At 40.1% G+C, this 20554-nt stretch overlaps 1 protein-coding gene across 1 annotated transcript in view; it reads left to right on the top strand.

Annotated features, from left to right (window-relative positions):
- The window catches only part of LOC132362729 (ELKS/Rab6-interacting/CAST family member 1-like), a 131139-nt gene that overhangs the window by 37467 nt on the left and 73118 nt on the right, over positions 1 to 20554 (top strand). The window contains 3 exon segments of the mRNA XM_059917705.1: positions 8291 to 8446; positions 12942 to 13082; positions 13085 to 13111. Of these exon segments, the coding sequence (XP_059773688.1) occupies positions 8291 to 8446; positions 12942 to 13082; positions 13085 to 13111 (324 nt within the window).

Raw genomic sequence — 20554 nt, 5'->3', positions numbered from 1 at the left:
AACACGTTTTCTACCGTGTACCACAGTTGACAGTATAACAAGATCCAGATAATTCTACCTGTATGAATCTCTGGGCTTTCTTTAATTTGTGTAGAGTGAAAATTTTCAGGCTAAAAGCGAAATAAAGCAAGCACTAGCACATTCGACTTCTTACATTTGTCTGAATGGTACATTCTTTTTTATTCCCAGAGTCCTCTCCCTTTATTAACGGTGCAGGAGTCAGAGGCTCGATGTGCTCTCTGGGAAAGGGGAGTTGGTCAGCCCACTGACTGCAGGAGGTGTTCATAATGAGCTTTAATGCGCAGGCCTTTGAATGGAGATCTGTTAGGACTGATAGGTTTTACAAGCTCTTAACAGGAAAGCTTTATGCCTGCGAATGGTTTAAAGTGCACCCTAGTTCCTTAGCAGAAGAGGATTTTTTTTTTATTCAAATGGATTTCTTTCCTTATATATCGGTGATATGCTTGCTAGAGTTTAAAATGAAATTGTAATAGTTTCACTGTAAAGCATTTGGAAATTTCCCTAATATCTGTGTGCCCAATTTATCACCTGTTTACAGTGTAGGGAGTAGATTCAGTGTGGACAGACTGGAGGCTGGGGGGTAACTGATGAGTTTGTTGTTTTAATGCAGGTGAGAGGTGATTATGGCCTGAACTAATGTGTTCAGATTTTGTCCTGGATTAATGTGTTCTGCATTTTACTGTCTTAATGAAGTGTTTTATCTTGCAGGGGTTAATTGTGGATTAACTCGATCCTTAACGAGACTTGCTTTTACACTCTGTTGGTTCTAGTCTAGGTAGCCTTCCCTCCAGGGCTAGACTGTCTCTACTCCTAAGACGTGGCCTTTCTGGTGTCTCTGCTCAGTGCCTCTGATGTTCTCTCCACTCTGGCTCTTTGGAGCTTGAATTCTTCCCAGCCCCATGTGCGTTCAGGTAGTTGCTCAACTCATAGCTCTCTGGTAGTTGTTCTTTGACACTGTGGAGTCTTTCCCTGTACATGCAGGCTTAGTATTTGGTCAAAGACTCCAGGGGACCCCTGTCAGATCAGACACTGCTGCTTTTCTGGCTAGCTTCTTCCTCTGTGTCATTCTGCTCTACACATTTCTCCTGTCTTTGGGACTCTTACCCACTGATCTGTCTTCTGAGCTCTGCGGGACTGCTGTTTTCTGTTTGGTCTTCCTCTCCCTGCATCACGTATTGGATAGCAAGTCCGGACCATAACCTTGTTAGTTTCTCTTCTCTCAAGGATCATACTCCTGTGCTGCTTGTTTTCCAGCGTCTGAAAACAGTTGCTTTATGCATTTTTGTCTAACTTTAACATAGTTTATGACAGGAGGGCTAGTCTTCTGTCTGTTATGATCAGATTGTGTTGACCTTGTAGAGGGTGAGAAGTAAATAGGAAACTCGTTGAAGGATTGAAAACAGACTATTGCCGTGATTTGTTGATGCTTTATCTAGAGTACACCATTGCTTTCTTTAAAATGGACAGAGGAAATGAAAGGAAACTTAACTCGAGGCTGTTGTAGTAATCTAGGCTGAAACTAGACTGGAACTGGAGTGAAATGATAAATTCAAGAAATCTTTTGAAGCTGGAACAATTAGGACCTGCTCTAGAAGGTGGTAGGAAGTGAAGATGTGGGAGGAATGAAAGGAGACACTGTGCTGTTTGGCTTGAACCACCGGGAGGGAAATGCCATTTAAGGAGATGGGCAAGACTCATCAGTCTTCAGAGGAGGGGCTAGGTTAAAGAGGAGAAAATGACGAGTTTTGTTTTGGATGAAATAAGTTTGAGTGACCTAGGAAACATCTATATACATGTCAAATGGGCAGAGCAGAGGGCAGGGCTAGAATTTCACCAGCACTGTTCAGATGGAAAATATCCATCTGTATTCTCTGCCATCACTAGGGGCTGTACCAGGGTACTCTGGAAGTACTGGCTGACTCAGAGACATTCTCAGAATCTGACAAGAAAATAGCCTGAGGAGGTCTGGTAACTTCAGGGTGATCCTTGAAGACCCTAACTGTGATATTCTGCCATCTCCTTCCTTCCTTTCTGATCCTGAACGCACTGACATTTGGATTGAAAAAAATAGCTATGTTTTTCTGCCATTTGCTACCTGTAGACTGTTTAGGAAACTTGTTCAGCAGTCTTACCTTCTTTTTTTATCTGATTGTAGCCCCTCTGGAGAGAGATTTCCATCGTAGGTAGCCCGGTGGTTGTTGCTCTGGGGGAGGATGCTGTGCAAAGGAGGTTGTCCACACAAATGCTTTCAGTTGTTTTGTGCAGTGCGGACTGTGGCTACTTTGATTCCTCCTTTTTCTTTTTTTTAAAATAAATTTATTTCTTTTTGGCTGTGTTGGGTCTTCGTTGCAGTGCGCGGGCTTCTCATCGCGGTGGCCTTTCTTGTTGCGGAGCACGGGCTCTAGGCGCGCGGGCTTCAGTAGTTGTGGCTCATGGGCTCTAGAGCGCAGGCTCACTAGTTGTGGCGCACGGGCTTAGTTGCTCTGCGGCATGTGGGATCTTCCCGGACCAGGGCTCGAACCCATGTCCCCTGCATCGGCAGGCGGATTCCTAACCACTGCGCCACCAGGGAAGTCCTGATTTCTCCTTTTAAAAAGGGACTATTTCTAACCCCCTTTTTGGATTGTTTGGAGTTCTGATAATATGTCTTGGAGTCCTGTGGAAGAGTGACACACAACCTGGGGATGTGCCGGAGCTTCACCTCTTGTGGTGGCTGGGGTCTGTGTGACTTACCGTGTATAACCAGGTGTGCAGAGACGGGGACCCTCCTGTACCCCTTAGCCTGAATGCAGTCTGTGTGCTCCCTGGTCCACAGGGAAAGGTCAGGAAGACAGAAAGTGGATCAGAGTGTCTTACAAGGCCGGGGTAGTCATCTTTGCATGTAACTACTACTCCCTTGCCTCTCCACTCCCCTGTTGAAAAAATGAGAGTGAAAAGGAGGACACGTACTCTCTTTTCTGCTTCTCTTGTATAGGAGATGCATCGGAGATTTGAGAATGCCCCAGATTCTGCCAAAACTAAAGCTCTGCAAACTGTTATCGAAATGAAGGTGAGAACTTCCTAAGGAATCTTATGTGTCATTTCACACTTTAATGTGTGAGTTTAAGAAAGTGGTATGTAATAATAGTTCGCTCATTTTGTAGACTGAGAATAGTAAGACTTAATGAAAATGACACATTAAAAGAACTTCAGTTTCGTTTCCTCTTGTCCAGCATTTCTTGGAGTCAGCTGTTCTCAAACCTTTTGATATCAGGGCCCCTTATTCTCTTAAAATGACTCATTTCATTTGTTTTTAAGAAAATGTCCGCCAAATACCAAGTTTGTGTGTCAGTTCTTCTCTCGAGTTAAGAATAGGGTTCCGTGAAAAAAGTACCTGATTGGGCTTGCAGCTCACAGAGCACCCAGTGCTGTCCTGGGAGCAGCGTCACACCCAGGTGCAGCAGCCGGGCCTGGCCCCTTCCTGTGTCGTCACACAGCATGGTACAGAGATACATACTCAAGGGCTGAGCATATGAAAAGTCACCAGGGACATTCCTAAGTGAGCCAGTGTTTTAAAAATGTTCTTTCTTATTTTTCTTTTTTGTCTTGAGAGTGCTGGCACTGAAGAATACACTGACGGCTAGCACGGTTTGGCGCTGTTGTCCAGAGGCACGAGCGCTTTTGCCTGTCCTTTATACCTTTAGTGCACGTGTTAACACAGTGGAAAAGGCACATAAAGTCATAGTATTATTATGAAAATAGTTTTGACTTCTCAAAAGGGCTAGGAGGCACCCCCAGGCTTTCACGGACTATACTTTGAAAACTTCTGCTTTAAGTTACTGAGTAGTTAGAAATCTTTAGGCTGAACGTTATGGTGATTGGTGACTAAGCGCTTGCCTTCTGTGTTAAATTGCCTGGATTCAAAACCTGGCTTTATTTAACCAGTTGTATGACATAGAACAAGTAACCTAACCTCTCCATACCTTAATTTCTTTATTGATAAATGGTGATAACAATAGTACCTATCCCATGGGTTCTTTTGTGGTTTAAATTAGTTAAAACAAGTAAAACACTTTAAACAGGACCTGGCACATAGTAAACATTCAGTCAGTGTTAGCTGCTATGCTATTATTATTTTTATTAACAACATATTCCTTCTTGCAAGAGCTAGAAGACTCTTACAGATAGGGACCCCTCCCTCTCCCCCTCCTGCCCTCTCTGTCTCTTTTTTTAACTTCTTTGTATCCCCTAAAAAATTTGACACGGTGTTTTGCATCATGTGCCTTCATTTAATATTTGTTGATGTGGCAAGAGTCTTTAGTTTTTGGTATATAAATAGTTTTATGTAAATAGATGCTTCTCAAGTACAGTTATCAGAATGGTTCTCTTAATTTAGAAGATTTCCTCTTAAAACTTTGTTTTTATTGTTGTATACATCTTTATTCTCACTGGGGAAAGGGTTTACCAAACAAATACCAAATTAGTGGATTCTGGGTTCTTTATAGTTAGACAATTCATAGTCTTGAACATAATCTTGTAAACAGCCTCTAGAAAGGTGTAATTACATATTCACATTTCCCACAAGTTTATTGGTACATGTTATTTCCTGATCCCTGTTGGAACCTAAAAACACACGAGTGTACCTGTGTTCACAGAATTATTTTGCTTGCCTTTTGATGGCACAGGGAAGTGTACTGGTTTTAACTGGCAATAGATCTATTTTAAGTTGTGTTAGCCTCCAGCCATTCTGCTAAGAAGCAAGAGACTGAGATTCTGGTGGCCCAGTGGGGTCAGGTGGATGTTATGTTGAAATTGCAGATGCAATAGCTGAGATGCTGAGAGTGTGGCATGAGCTTGAGAGGATCATGAAGACCTAGACTGGTCTTTGGGGGAAATGGGAAAGGAGGTGATGGTGGACAATAAAAGAGCCCAGCTGTCTTCAAGGTGACGTAATATTCTTTTCTCTCTCCTCCTCCTCTCCCTCCTCCTTTCTCCCACTTTCTTCCCTCTGCTTCCTTCTCCCTTCTCTAACTTCTTCTTTTCCCTTTAGCAGTGGAGGAGCAGGGAGGAATTACTGGACTGCTGTAGGGTTAGAGTTTTGCTGGGTAGATATGGCAGAATTACTGGGATGCAAGTGAATTGAGGGTGGAGGTGAAGGAGTAGTTGGGATGATGAGTCCAGGAATGTAGCCTGGATAGGAGGGAAGAGAATTCAGAATGGATGGACAGGTTGGGAGAAAATGTAGAAGTTAGGGAGGTGGAGGACTCTGTGAGGTACAAGAGCAGCAGTTAATGTGAGTGACGGTGTGTCAGGCCTGGGAGGAGAGGCCTGGGTGATGTGGTCTTGTAAACTGGATAGCTAAAATGGACCGAAGGATGAGGGCGTTGGCATTACGGATGTCAAGGAATTCGGACATTGAAATCCTAGGATTATGGCAAGAGTGGCATTTGAAGGAGAGATCTATTGTCAGCCGGGTGCTGAAGACTTCTTCAGCGGGCGGGAGTGACGGGGAAGCCCCTAGATGGCAGCCGTGCGGAGGGAGAGTGAAGAGGAGTGTGAGCTTTAAATGGGAGCAGCATGGAGGAACCTGGAGGATGCCCACACTTCTCCCTGCCACTCTGTGATGCTGGTGGATTAGTGAACTTCAGTGGAGAGCGTTGGGGGAAATTATATCCTTCGGGAAAGCCTGGGTTTACTTAGAGCAGGGAGACAACTTTTGAAAAAAAGTTGAGCATTTGGGAAATTTAACAAGGAAAAGAGGATTTCAGTGGACTCAGTGGGGTTGGTTGATTAATGATGGGAGACCCAGGGCTGGGGAAGTATAGAGTAGTAAGATGATAAAGAATTTATTTATTTAGTTATTATACATTCTAGGAGTAAGAAACCTCCTTGGAAGGGGCTGTCCTCAAATAAACCCAGCCTGAGTACTGGTCGGTGCTACAACTAGTCCAACATATCTGGCGTTAATTTTCTGGCCTCATCCCAGAAAGTAGCCTGGCAGGTTCTTTTTCTGCCTCATGGCTTTCAGAGCTGCAGTTATGGTCCCTTTTTAGGTGCAGATTTTATGGTGCATGATTTGCTAGTGAGTGTCTGATTTGGTCAAGAGCTGCCTCTCTGTCTGTGTTGGGATTTTCAGATAGTGCATTTGAAGCCGTTTATTTGTTTATTCTTCATGGGCCGGGATAGCTTTAAACGAGTAAATCAAAATTCTGGTTTAGGTTTAGAGTGTCTCTGATTGTGTTAATTTAATATGTTTAATTTTGAACCAAATGTAAGTTTCATTTGAATAGATTTGTAAAAGAAAATTTTCGTTGTGTTATTTTTAAAGGTAATGCAATGCAAGTCAGAGGAGTACAGCCCTTGCCTCTCCCCCGAACCTAAAAATAGCTAGCTGTAAGTGTCTCATGATAAATCCTTTAACTCTTATCGGCATACTCTCAGATAACAAGGAAGGTCAGTCAAGACGGGCTTGAGGTAATGTGAAAAAAGGAAGTCAGTCTCAAAATTTCTTCCTAAAGGAATGGTTTCTCTAAACTTCCAAATAAAATAAAGCTATACTGAATTTATGCTCTTTAAGGTCTTTACTTCTTAGGTGAATAAGCATATGCAACTATAGATGTAAAAGTATCTATTCTTTGTAGGAGTTTTTCTGTAATTGATGACATCTAAAGTAATCTGGGGATAAACTGGATACTGTGACAGACAAAACCAAGAAAATGAGTATAGACGGATGTTGTACTAGGAGGTGATATTCGTGGTGATGCTGATTTACAAGGACAGTGACGTTTCTTTTTAGAAATCATTATGAGATATTTGAAATGCATGGTGAAGTATAGCGAATAAGTAAGATTACTAATGCAGTAAGTAGCCTCCTCTTATCTGCAGGGGATAGGTTCCACGACCCTCAGTGGATGCCTGAAACCACAGATGGTACCAAAGCCTATATATACTATGTTTTTTCCTATACATACCTATGATTAATTTTATAAATTAGACACAGTGTGTAAGGGATTAGCAACAGTAATTAATAGTAAAATAGAACAGTTATAACAGTATGCTGTGATGGAAGTTATGTGAATAGGTCTCATTCTCTCTCTCTCTCTCTCTCAGTATCTTACTGCACAAATCTAATGCCTTCTTCATCTAAACTAAGCACTTGTCATGCACTGTAGCCGTAACTTTTGCAGTTTGAGGTGCAACAGCAAAACTGGCACGAATTTCTTTTTCCTTCATCCCAATTTCACTGCTGGAAGATTCATTCTGACTGTAGATCTTAGCAACCTCAGCATGTGAGTTTTTCTCTTAGTGAGAACTTCCACCTCTTCACTTAAAAGAAGCACCTTACGGCTTCTCTTTGTCAAATCTGAATTGCCAGCATACTACTCTTGTGCTTTGGGGACGGTATTAAATAAAATACTGTCACGTAAAAATGGTCACTTGAACACAAGCACTGTGATGCCAGGACTGTCCATCTGATAACCGAGACGGCTGCTGTGAGTGCCTAACGGGCGCGGGTACACTGGACAAAGGGATGATTCACGTTCCGGTGGGACAGAATGGGATGGTGTGAGAGCTCATCATGTTGATTGGAACAGCGGTGCACAGTTTAAAACTTCTGAATTGTTTTTTTCTGGAATTTTCCATTTGATATTTTCTGACCGCAGTTGACCTCAGGTAACTGAAACCACAGAAAGCAGAACCACGGAAAGTAAAACTGTGGAAAAGGTGGGACCACTGTGTGATAAAGTGTAACTGTTAACGTAATTATTCATCCCTTTGTTTTTCTGCAGTGGGACGTTATCAGGTCTTTATTATTGTAGATAAGGGTTATACGCATTATTGTGTAAATCTTTGAAACCTTACTCTTTTCCCCAATCCTTTGGGGGCAGAAATAAGCCTTTTAGGGGGGTCAAGTAAAACGATAAAATATTATAGCTAGAAAAGGTTTTACTGTTAATATTACAGATGTTTTCACTAGAAGTTTGTTGACCATAAAGTACTTAGAAACTTTAACTAGTTTTCCATTGCTTCTACTTCTTTAGTTAATACTCTCAATTTTAATCAAAAGGGTGCGGAGGAAAGGATAGAGGAAAAATCATACTATAGATCTCAGTCCTCCTCCTCTCCACCATATGGCCATGAAGGATATATTTTAGAAGCAAGGCACCAGTTGCAATATTTCTACATATTTGTTTATCTTTATTAAACTTCACATCTGTAAAGACAGACTTGTGCAACCTCTCTGACTTTTTGCGAATACTTTAATGTCTAAATCTTCCTTTGTCCTCAGGATTCAGAAATTTCCTCTATGGAGCGTGGGCTCCGAGACTTGGAAGAGGAGATTCAGATGCTGAAATCAAACGGGGCTTTGAGTACTGAAGAACGAGAGGAAGAAATGAGGCAAATGGAGGTCTATCGGAGCCATTCTAAATTTATGAAAAACAAGGTCATGGTGTGTGATACCGTGATTTTTAAATGGGGTTTGAAAAATTGATGCATGTTCTTACTTCTTTAATGATGATGGACCTCACGCTGTTTTATCAGGCTTCAGGGAAGAATACTTGTACCGTAATTCTTTCAGATAGAACTTTCCCAGAATTAAAGTCAGAATTACTGATGTTGTATAGTTATTTCAAATTTCACTTTAAAGAAAATTACTTGTATGAGGCTAAGCGTGTATTATCACAGTTTAACATTTCATGTCTACCAGTACTTCTGAGGCGATTAGTAGGATTACATCCAGATGAGTTTTTCTCACTATATGAAACATCACGTTCTCTATGTGTTGTGAACAAATTTAGAAGTCAAATTCAGCCTAAGAGACTGAATCCACCTCCCCTTTTTTTTCCTGAAATGGCTTAAATAAAATCGTGTTTTCCCTTCAAACACAGTTCCCTAAAGGAAAGCCCTTTGCGCTCTCCCTTGGAGAAGACCCATGTGTATCAGGTTTATTGTTTCCCACGTGCACTTGGGGTGTATGTACAGTAGGATAGGCATCGCTGAGACATATCAGTCTGTATTATAACCTCAGTCACAGTATTCCTTCTTTAGAGCCAAAGGCATTTATTTTGATCCTATGAACTATTTTAGGCAAATTAGAGGACTTAGTTTATTACAGTTATCAGTTTATCAGGTCTGTGGTGTTTTAAAGATCATAATTTCAATTATAAAATATTAGCTAGAAAATAAGTGTTCCTCCCCCTCCCCCTGCCCCCCATATCCCAATTGTGTTAGTTCCCTAATTTCTCAGAAGTGAACACTGTTCCTTAAATGATACAGTTTCTGGCTTCTTTCTGTGATACCCATACCTGCATATAAGTCAGTAGAATATTCCTCTGTTATTTTAAGAATCTGTTATCAATGACTACGGCCAATTTCATGTAACTTTTAGAACTTAAAAATTCACATATCCAACTTTCTGTTAGTTTTGATTTATCATTCTAACTTGAGAACAAAATAAAATATCATCTCTGCTTCCCATTTGCTGATTAGCACATTTCAGTCCATTACCCTGTGAAAATAGTGAGCCCATCTAGGGTCCTTTGAAGAGGAAATTAGGGGAACAGATTTGATTGTGTTATATGAGTTATTGTTATTTCCAGTTACTGCTCTGGCTCAAAAGCAGATAATAAGAAGACTTAAGTTGACACATGAGTGAAAAAGAATAACAATGTCGTGACAGGTAGAGCAACTGAAGGAGGAGCTAAATTCGAAAGAGGCTCAAGGGGAGGAGCTGAAAAAGAGAGCGGCTGGTCTTCAGGCAGAGGTCTTTGCCGAAAGATTTACCCTTTGCGTGCAGTGATCCCACAGTGGGACCCTGCTGCTCTGGCTCTGGGTGCTCACACTTCACTCTGTGGTCGGCAGCTTTGCCCGGGACTAGCACTGACCAGCCTGCTCTGCTCTTTAACTGACTCCTGTTCACCGGTTTGACCCACGTGCCACCCTGTGTGCAGCGAGCCCTCATGTGCTCTGGAAGCCCTGTCCCTGGTTTTTGTTTTGTTTTGTTTTGTTTTTTATTTTTTATTTTTTTGGCCGTGCCACACGGCATGCGGGATCCTAGCTCCCCGACCAGGGATTGAACCCGCGCCCCCTGCAGTGGGAGCGCGGCGTCTTAACCACTGGACCGCCGGGGAAGGCCCCCTGGTTTTTTATTGTTGCTTTGTCACTGTGTGGATGGTGCTTCAAAGCTGTTTTTTCTCGACTTCTTTCCTGTTAACCAGAAACTTGTTGATTTATGTGAATGGTCTCTTTCTCTTCTTAGGTACAAAGAATGTGCAGATGTTCTAGGTCCATCACCCAGGGTTTATTTGAGTCTGATTTCTTGAGTGAAGTGCTTTACCTTCATATGTAGACATCATCTTTAAGTCCCCGATAGGTGATTTTGCAACAAATTTTACTTTCTTTGGAACAGATGTATAGAAGTGATTAGCTTATTTAGTTATCTGGTCAGTTAGAAGTAGCATGAAACTTAAAGTCTCTAAATCTATTCAGTAGCTCAATCATCTGTCTAGAGAACTTGAAATTCCATTTCAAACTGTGATAAAATGATTATAATAAAATAGCTGACACTTGAGTACTTACTATAAGCATTTTATAACCTACTAAGGTAGGTATATTCTCAACCCAATTTATGGATAAGGAAGCTGAGGTAACACAGTGGTGCTCAGGAAGCACAGTTAGTAAGAGGCAGAGTTTGATTTTTACACAAGCCATTTGGTTCCAGAACCTGTGCTGGTAAGCTCTGCACTCCACTGCCCTATACTAGGCTGTGCACGCATTTGTCTCCCAAGTGTCAGGAAAAAAACTGCTTCTGAAAATTACGGTAGGATAAGACTGGAATGCAGCATTAAAAGAAAAAAAAAAACCACTTGTGCTAATTTAGTGTGTTTGCTATTTATGGACCACTTTATAGTATAGATAGAAAAGTGAGATATTTTGTCTAAAAGGGTCCAATTTGGTTTGTTGTAACCATGTATTGTCTAGAGGAGAAGTTGATCTATAACTTTTTTTTCCTCAGCTAGTATTATTAATTTCTTTTTGTGTCGAACAACAGGCTAAACATTCTCTACATTTTTTTGGTTTAATCTGTACGCAGTACAGTGGCACTGGTTTGCTTTCTCCATCTTACTGATTAGGAAACCAAGGCTTAGAGAGGTAGTTACCCAAGAAGACACACTCGTTCGTTCTCACATGGGATTGACTGCAAAAGCCTTATGCTCCTAACTTTTAAGGAAAATTTGTGCTTCTAAACTCTTCTATTTAGGATATTTTCTTCTTTTTCTCAGTCTTTATGGTCAGTATAGCATTCTTTGAGGATTATTTAGTAATGCAGATGATGAGGAAACTGAGATTTTATATTTATTTTTGATCACATGGTCTAGAGGTAGCTGGAAATTTGAGTAATCTTTAAGCCATAGTTCTTTAGCTGATGAGGTGAGAACATTTTGAACGTTTCTCCTGACTATTCATTCATACCACCAGTGCGTTTTTAGTGCATTCTGTTTGTTAGGGGTGGGATGTTGGTAAAGGGATGTCATGAAAGATGCTACACCATTACAGTATGTGGCAGCTCCTGGGTACGTATCTGTGTTACAGGATGGAAGTAGCTGCTGTTTACAGCTATCTTCCAGTGATGTCCTTAGCAGCTGCGAGTATTTTGCATACAGTGAGCACACAGAAATGTTTGTTGAATGAATGAATATTCTATTTGTAAGTAGAGATTTCATGCATATGAGAAAAATGCTTGTCTTCCTGATGAAACAGAACAGTAAATTATAAGTTTATTTTTAGTCCTCCTTAAAAGTAATTTTAATTACAGTCAAATGTATTTCATACTTTCTCATGGGAAATTGTTCTCAAAAACTTTGTCCCTTATGCCTAAGATTATTTCAGTCAAAATACTTTAGATACCTTCAACTTTTTAAAAAGTATTTTTTGTTTCATCAGTGGTACTGAGATTACTGACTTCTTGTGAAATTTATACTTCCAAGAGTCTATATTTTAGTGCATAGCTACCTTGCTTAGGCAGTAGATACAATGTAAAAACAGATATGATTTCTGTTAATTTGGCTTACATTTAGAATAAAAGAGTAAAAATTCTTAGAAACACGGTAGAAATGTAAAGGAGATGTTTGATGTTAAATGTTTTCTAAGTTAAGATGAGAAAAATTTCTGGGGGAGTGAGTGGCACCTGTTGATGTATGGATTACTCTGTCAGAGTAATTCAAATTTGATTACACATGTAGATTCTTAGAGAATGAGATTTTATGCGTTCTTTATTTAGGTTATATACTTTTATCCATTTAGTTGATATGACATGTTGTAGGTAATATAACTTTGTAGGTGGAATCTTTCTTTTAGGTCAGTACCCCTAACTCCTCAAAATTATATAATTTTTAGAAAGCACATGTTTATAATGCCTTATAACACTAAAGTGGCTTTTTAAGAAGGACTTTATGTACACTTTCATTTGAGAATGAAAAAAACAACAATGAAAAAATAAATGTGCAGCTTTTGAGTTTAAATAGCAATAGTAGGAAGTTTCTTTTTTCTTTCTGTATTCCATCTACACTAATCCTGCTGTATGATTTGAAGTTTCTTATGACTTAGTAAGATGAAAACTGCTTTAGTTGTGTTCAGATGCTTACTGCTGTCTCATAGTCATCTAAGTGAATTGGGATTTTTCTTCTTCCATTCCTTTTCTAATGGATTTCAAAAGTTTAGGGGAGACAATAAATGAAAACTGGAAATTTTGCTATTAGTTGAATAAGCTTTGTTTTTTTGGGGGGGGTGGTCAGCTAAGATTAGATGGTGCAAAAAGATGAATTGTGTCCTGTCATAAAGTTAATGCTGTATATCTTGACGTGGATCTGTCAAAGATCCAGATCAGAGGTGGTGGTTTTATTTCTTTTTTCCTTACACTGCTTTTTCTTCTTCTCTAGATTGGTCAGGTGAAGCAGGAGCTGTCCAGAAAGGACACAGAACTACTAGCCCTACAGACAAAGCTAGAAACACTCACCAACCAGTTCTCAGACAGCAAGCAGCACATTGAAGTGCTGAAGGAGTCCTTGACTGCTAAGGAGCCTCGAGGGCTGCCATCCTGCAGAACGAGGTAAAAGGAGTTGTGGGATTTGCACGGAGCCCATTCCTTGGCACCTTTTCTTGTGTGTTACCTGTGCACTTCTTGTTGTGTTGAGATACGGGAGCTATGAATAATGTTACGATGGATTCTTTAGCGATGTGGTCAGTTATAGTACTAAACTATAACCATCTTGTTTCTATTGTTCTTGTATCTAACAAATTAAACCGGTGCAGTTAATATATATTTTTGATACTTCAGACTTTGACTAAGTCTGTGCTTCTAAGTAGACTTTAAACTAATGTTATGAAATGAAACGATAGTTGTAAAAGCATTTGTTTTCACCCGTGGTAAATCTTTCAGTCATGAATGGGAGTGAGCTTGGTCAGCCTGTGTTGGGTTATTAAGTGTCCTTAATTTTTGGTATTATGAATAGCTTTAAGTAGGCAAACTGTGGAATCTAGAAATGTTTGAGATAAATCTTGTTTTGAACTGCAGATTATTAGACATGTGCCTTCATGTCCTGTTTGAAAATAAAGTTAGCATTTTTAGAAATATTAGAAGATTATCTAGTCTGCCAGCCTTGATTAGAGGTAGGAACACACTAAATAATTCCAGGCAGATGAGAATCTCTCATATTTGCAATGAGAAGGAATTGATGATGCTATTTGGATTTACTGTCTTAAGGAAAATATTTTCTAAAGATCTCAATGAAATAGAGAATTTAGGTAGGAATAGGTAAGCAGTTCTGCTCTATAGAAGAAAAATAAAGCGTATAGTATGGATTAATTTTTTCTTTTCTTTTCAAGAACAAGGTAATAGATAAATAAAGGCATAGTGTAATGAAGAAAGGAATGGGTAGTAAAAAGAAGGCATAAAAACATCTTAGACCCAGAAGTTCAGAATCTTCAAGCGAGGGGGAATGGGAAAATGACCAAAATGTTTCATGTAGTATTTTATTTTTTTACAGTTAGGGATTTTGTTGAAAATGAGAGATTTGGATGATGTATTTATAATTTTCCTTACAACTTATACTTTTTCTATTTTGATCACGTTTCATTTTATCATGATACCTCAGAGGGATATTTTGGGGTAGATAAGGCTCTGGCTCTGGAGTCACAGTTACTGAGTGTGTACTTCAGTTTTACCACTTGCTACCAGGTGCAGGGTCCTGGGCACATTACTTAAGTTCATTGTGCCTCGTTTTACACCTGTAAGATGAAGAGGCGTTCCTGCCTCATTAGGTTGTTAGCATTAAACTAATTTATTCACTCCTAGTGCCTGGCACATAGTAAGGTCTTTGTCTGTCAGTTATTGGCATCCTTCTAATTCTTGTAATACTATCAGCTAATATATGTAAACTGTTAAAACGGTAAGAGAACATTGTTGCTTTTCTTTTCATTGGCATAAATTTTATGTAGAAGGTCTGCTATTTAACATTTTTATCAAGCTAAATTAAGGTTTATTCAGGGAATTGCAAATACAGAATTATCTGGAAAATGTTACCTGCAAATTTATTAATTTGTGGCTTTATTAGAGATTTTCACATCAGTGCCTGGTATGAATGCAGTACTACAAAAGGGTCAGAAGAGGGCGCCAGTGTTTTGGAGCTGAGCCTGTTGGCAAGTGCTGCTGTGATAGTTTTGGATGGAGGTGGCAGGTGTGGGAACCAGGGAACCAGGCAGTTGGTTAATGATAATGCAAACACTTAAAAACTTGTCACAGTCTAATAGATGACTTACTTCTTCCCCTTGGCAACCCATCCTTCTCTTTGTACCCCCCTCTGAAATAGTGTTCTTATTAGCTAGGTCTCACACAGATGGGCTTGTGATTGGTTTCTTGTACCATAGAGAACAAAGACTGTATTTGTGGTCATTCTTGGATGGTTTTTATATTTGTTTTTAGGACTAACTGAGTTTCAGCAATTACCCCTGTAAGTTATTAGGACTACTGCTCAAATATAAGGGTCTCATTCTAAAAGATAACAGTAGAAAAGCTAACTTCCTTTTGAATTTGGGGTGATTATATGAATGTTATATGCCTGTTTATCAGGATTTGCTATTTTTTCTTAAATTACTCTGGTGACACTTGACAAGGCTCACTTTTTCCAAAGCAGCTTTCTCCTGTTGGATCCCATAAAAGACAGTTTGAACCAGCTCTTTGAAAGTTCTCACCTATTTCTATAATTGCTATCTTTCTGTTCCTATAATTGCTCTTTTTTAAAAAAATAATTTTATTTATTTATTTTTGGCTGCATTAGGTCTTCGTTGCTGCGCGCGGGCTTTCTCTAGTTGGCGGCGAGCAAGGGCTACTCTTTGTTGTGGTGCACAGGCTTCTCATTGCGGTGGCTTCTCTTGTTGCAGAGCACAGGCTCTAGGCTTGCAGGCTTCAGCAGTTGTGGTACACGGGCTCATTAGTTGTGGCTCGCAGGCTCTAGAGCCCAGGCTCAGTAGTTGTGGTGGCGCACGGGCTTAGTTGCTCCGCGGCATGTGGGATCTTCCCAGACCAGGGCTCGATCCTGTGTCTCCTGCATTGGCAGGAGGATTCTTAACCACTGCGCCACCAGGGAGGCCCCCTATAATTGCTCTTTATCGATCTCATCCTCCTCTCTGAAGCTACCCTAGACTTTCATCCAGCTCTCAAATCACAAAATTAAGCACATATGAAAAAGAACATGGATTCAGGAGTTTTTTGGTTTTGTTTTTTTTTTAAATTTTAAAATTCTTGAAGGAAAAACGGGATGTGGGAAAAGACCTGGTGTTTTTCCTGTTCAGGGTCCATGGAATGAGGTCCTTTTGTGTTGGGCAGTGTACAGTGTATAGTATCTATGGAATTGCTCCAGTTTTATGAACATCTCCTTTAATTGGTTGACCTTCACAGAGGTGGTCTGGATTTAGTAGCACTGTGGTCAAAGCATGGGCTTTGGAGTCAGACCTAGGCTTGAAATAGCCTTCTACATTTATTAGTTATGTGACCTTGGATGAGTTATCTTACCTCTGTAATCCTCCATTTTCTCGTCTGTCACTGAGAAGAATAATAATACCAACTTCCCAAGGTTAGAATAGATGTTTAATGTGGCTAGAATAGATTTTTTAAATTATGAAGTTCTCATCTGAATTTGGAGGTGAATATTAAATATCAGTGGGTTTAAAATATCACCACTGGTTTTTTTAGATGATAACTTTGTAGCCCTCTCCCCACCTTTGTACAGATAAACTGTGCACTGTTGAATGACACATCTCTGCCTGTGTCCTTTTGCAAGTTTCTCTGAGCTCTTCAACCTGTTGTTGGGATGTCAGACAGAACTCAGTGCAGTTGAAATAGCCTTTTAAAAAGGTCTGCTTGTGTACACTCTCAGCCTCATGACCCAACGCCCTTCAGTCATCCTCCTTTCTAGATGGGAACAGTGGGAGATGTGGTGATAGGAACAGTGGGAGATGTGGTGATAGGAAATTATACTTAGTGATCTTCGGCAAGTCACTTAGTTTTGGCTTTGATTTCCTCAGCTTTAAAATTAGGAGTAGTTTAGATTATTTACCTTTTTAAAAGTTTATGGGGACTTCCCTGGTGGCGCAGTGGTTAAGAATCCGCCTGCCAAAGCAGGGGACACGGGTTCGAGCCCTGGTCCAGGAAGATCCCACATGCCGCAGAGCAACTAAGCCCGTGCGCCACAACTACTGAGCCTGCGCTCTAGAGCCCGTGAGCCACAGCTACTGAGCCCATGTGCCACAACTACTGAAGCCCACGCGCCTAGAGCCCGTGCTCCGCAACAAGAGAATCCACCGCAATGAGAAGCCCGCGTACCGCAACTAAGAGTAGCCCCCGCTTGCCGCAACTAAAAAAAAGCCCACGTGCAACAACAAAGACCCAACACAGCCAAATAAATAAATACATAAATTAAAAAAAAATTTATGAAATACAGGAAAAATGCAGAAAATAATATAGTAGACAGTACTCGGATTTAACTTACATTTATGTGTGACCACATTAGGTGATCTTTAAAGGTCCTTTCAAAGAAAAGATTAAAACCAAAAAAGCTCATTCTAAACTAAATATTCAGTGAAAGCAGAAACTTTTGTTAGAATCTCAGGTTTTTAGAACTGGTTGGGGCTAGGAATAGGCTAGGAATAAATATTAGGAAGCTGTCATTATGGGGGTAGTGGCTAAAGCCTTAGGGATGAATTGGTTTCTCCAGAGGAAGGTTGTATCGAGTGAGATGTAAAGAGGGGGAAATGACAGCGGATCCAGTGAAGAAAACTGAAAAGGTGTGGTCAGAGAGTTAGAAAGGCAGTGAGTCATATAATTGCAAAAGAGGAATTATAGGAAACATGCCATTGTTACTGGCATGCAGTTACTAGTGCTAATGTGCTCTTAGGTAGATCTGTTTATTGATGTAAAACAAAAGAAGGTTAAGATGGGTTGAGATAATTAATACTTTTGTGGTCAGAAGTAAAAGGCCAAACAGCAAGGTAGCCATTTTTCTGTTCATGTCCTTTGGTAGAGAAAGTCTTGTGGAGGAAAAACCTTCTGATTTTGTTGAAGTTGGCCTAACCTGTTTGCCACAGACCTTGATGCTTGGCAAGCTGGTTAGATGCTGTTCCTCCAGCTCAGTTGATGTGAATAAAAAAGGTCTTATTCCTCCTGCCAAGAATGGTGTTAGGGTGATGACTGTGTGTCCTGCTAGTCTGTGAGGGGTTTTCCTGAATATGTTTTTTGTGGTTTGCAAAATACGGACCTCACGCAAAATTATACTCTGAATTTAGTTCACACCAAACCAGAAGATCAGTGTAGAATTCAGAGCAATTAATCTAGTAGTAGCAAAGTGGTTTTTGTGGTTATTTTTATCTCAGCTCTCCAGACTAGCCCATTTAAATTCTGCATTGCATGAAAAAGCAGATCAAGAAAAAGTGTACACAGGTGATTTGAATTGAAAAGATCACTTAGTAATTAGACTGTGGGCTTGGGTAGTTTCTGTGGCTAATATTTGTGATACGAAATATTTTTAATATCAAAACCTGCATTTCCCACTGCAGTAACACCAAAGGTTTGTATGTTTATAACAGGAGTTTTCATTCTTTACCTTTTTCGGTCACCAATTCTTGTGGGTCTCATACCTGACTGACATTCCCTCAAATCGGCACGCGGGTATTTATGAGTGCTTCGTGCAGGCCCATTTCCAGGTCACTTAGCAGAGTCAGGGATCTAACGTAAAAGTGCAGCTGGGGCATCTGGGTACTTTTGGTAAAGAAGCAGCAATATGAGGCCTCACAGTTATTATCCTGAGACATTGGTCCCATCAGAATGAGAAACACTTAGAAGTGATGAGGGACGTTTTCCTGCTGTGTTCTGATTCCTGACCCACAGATGGAAAGCCTTTCATTTTTCTGAAATTAATGCTGAGAAGAACTGAGAGACAAGGCAGTTCAAGCTTATCTACAGGTTTAAATGTCTGGGCTTTTGACTTCTGCAATAAGAATTTAATAGTGTATTTCAAGGGTATTGGGTAAAATGTTTTTAAGGTGAGTTGCTTTGTTCTTTTGCTTGTGGTTATTGGGATATATAGAATACATATTAGAAGTGGAATATATAGTATATAGAATACAAACTAGAATGTAGGAATTAGGTAGAAATGACTTGGCATGAGATTTATTTATTTTTAGATTTCTGGCATGTGTACTTTCTAAGACTTTGACCTCTTTAACTGTGCAGCGGGTCAGAGGGTTCAAGGAGCTCCCTCTTGACTCGCCCTGGCTGATGGATGCCCTGTAATGGGTTCACTAATAGGAGCCACATCTGATGCTGTCAGATGGAACTAGTAGCCACGTAGGCCGGCTGGAGCTGAGCCTCAACAAACGCCAGGTGGATAAGGGTCAGTGAGTTCTTCTGGCATCTCGACAGCCTGGTCGTTGAATTTCCTATTCACAAGAATCTTCGCTCTGTGGTGGCAGTTCTTTTCTCCCTATTGAATAATTATTCAGTCTGTTCTGACATTTCCCTTCTGGACCTTTTTTCCTTCTTTGCATAGTGGAGTGTTTCTAATTTTAATAGGTAGATGAAGGAAAACTGGGGGTAACTTAAGGAATTTTGTCACCTTGCACTTTAGAAAGGACCATTGGAGAACTCAGTGGTGATCATGTATTCCATCTTTGTTCTGCATTGGATTTTAGTTCTTGCTCTGAACTCTCTAGTGCTGAATTCAGGCACCAAAACTGGAAATTTGTAACGTAACATCTTTTGGATTCGCTGGGCTTGGCTTATTGTAGTTCTACTGTTTGTCAGTAAAACACTTTTGTTTTTTTTTGGTCACTGCTGAGTAATCTTTTCTTTTTCCTCATCTTTGAGGAAAAATTTAAGTAGATTGGCTATCTTTACACATGTCAAGTTTCCATTTCATATACTATTCATGGGAAGAACTCATTTAGATCTTCTTCAGTTGCTTTCATTAGCCATTTGTAATTTTCAGCATACAGAGCCTATACATGTTTTGTTAGATTTAGACCTAGGTATTTAATTTTTTTGGAGTGATTGTAAATGGTCATACATTTTGAAACTTGAAGTTCAGTATTGCATCATATTTATTTTGACCAGTTCACAAAATATCAACATTTTAAAAAGCTAGTGTAGGGACTTCCCTGGTGGCGCAGTGGTTAAGAATCCGCCTGCCAATACAGGGGACACGGGTTCGATCCCTGGTCCAGGAAGATCCCACATGCCGTGGAGCAACAAAGTCTGTGCGCCACAACTGCTGAGCCTGCGCTCTGGAGCTCACGAGCCACAGCTACTGAGCCTGCGTGCCAAAACTGCTGAATCCCGTGCGCCTGGAGCCCATGCTCTGCCACAAGAGAAGCCACTACAATGAAAAGCCCACACACTGCGATGAAGAGTAGCCCCTGCTCGCTGTAACTAGAGAAAGCCCGTGCACAGCAGCGAAGACCCAACACAGCCAAAAATAAAAATAAACAAAATAAAATAAATTAAAAAAAAAAAAGTTAGTATAAATATGCCTCTATTTTCCTTAGTAGTATGTTTACTAAGAACTATTTCAGGCACTTAAAATATAGGTAAAATACTAAAACATTTTAAGATGGTAAATGACGTGTAGGAGTTTTGAATTTTAACGTAGTTGGCTTTACCAGTATTTCTTCTTTACGATGTATCCTTTCTGGGTCTTTAAAAAAAAAAAATCCTTCCATGCTGCCCTGTCTTAAAAGATACTTAAACAGTATCTTTCTTTCTAAAAGTTTTAAAGATTTGCTTTCTATATATAAAGCTTTAATTCATCTAGAATTCATTTTTGTGTATGATATGAGTCAGGGTTCTTCCCCCCTCCCTCAGTATGGGTAGCCAGTTGTCTAAAAACAGTTTATCAGATACTCTGTGCTTTCCTCACTGATTACAGTGTCACCTCTGTTTATATGTGTATGGGTCACTAAATGGTGTGAGTGTGTGTGTCTGGGCTTGCATTTCTGTGGCAAA

Source organism: Balaenoptera ricei, chromosome 3 (assembly GCF_028023285.1).
Source record: "Balaenoptera ricei isolate mBalRic1 chromosome 3, mBalRic1.hap2, whole genome shotgun sequence".
Lineage (NCBI taxonomy): Eukaryota > Metazoa > Chordata > Mammalia > Artiodactyla > Balaenopteridae > Balaenoptera > Balaenoptera ricei.
Note: the sequence above shows the minus strand (reverse complement) of the source record. Positions and strands in the feature narration are given on the sequence as shown.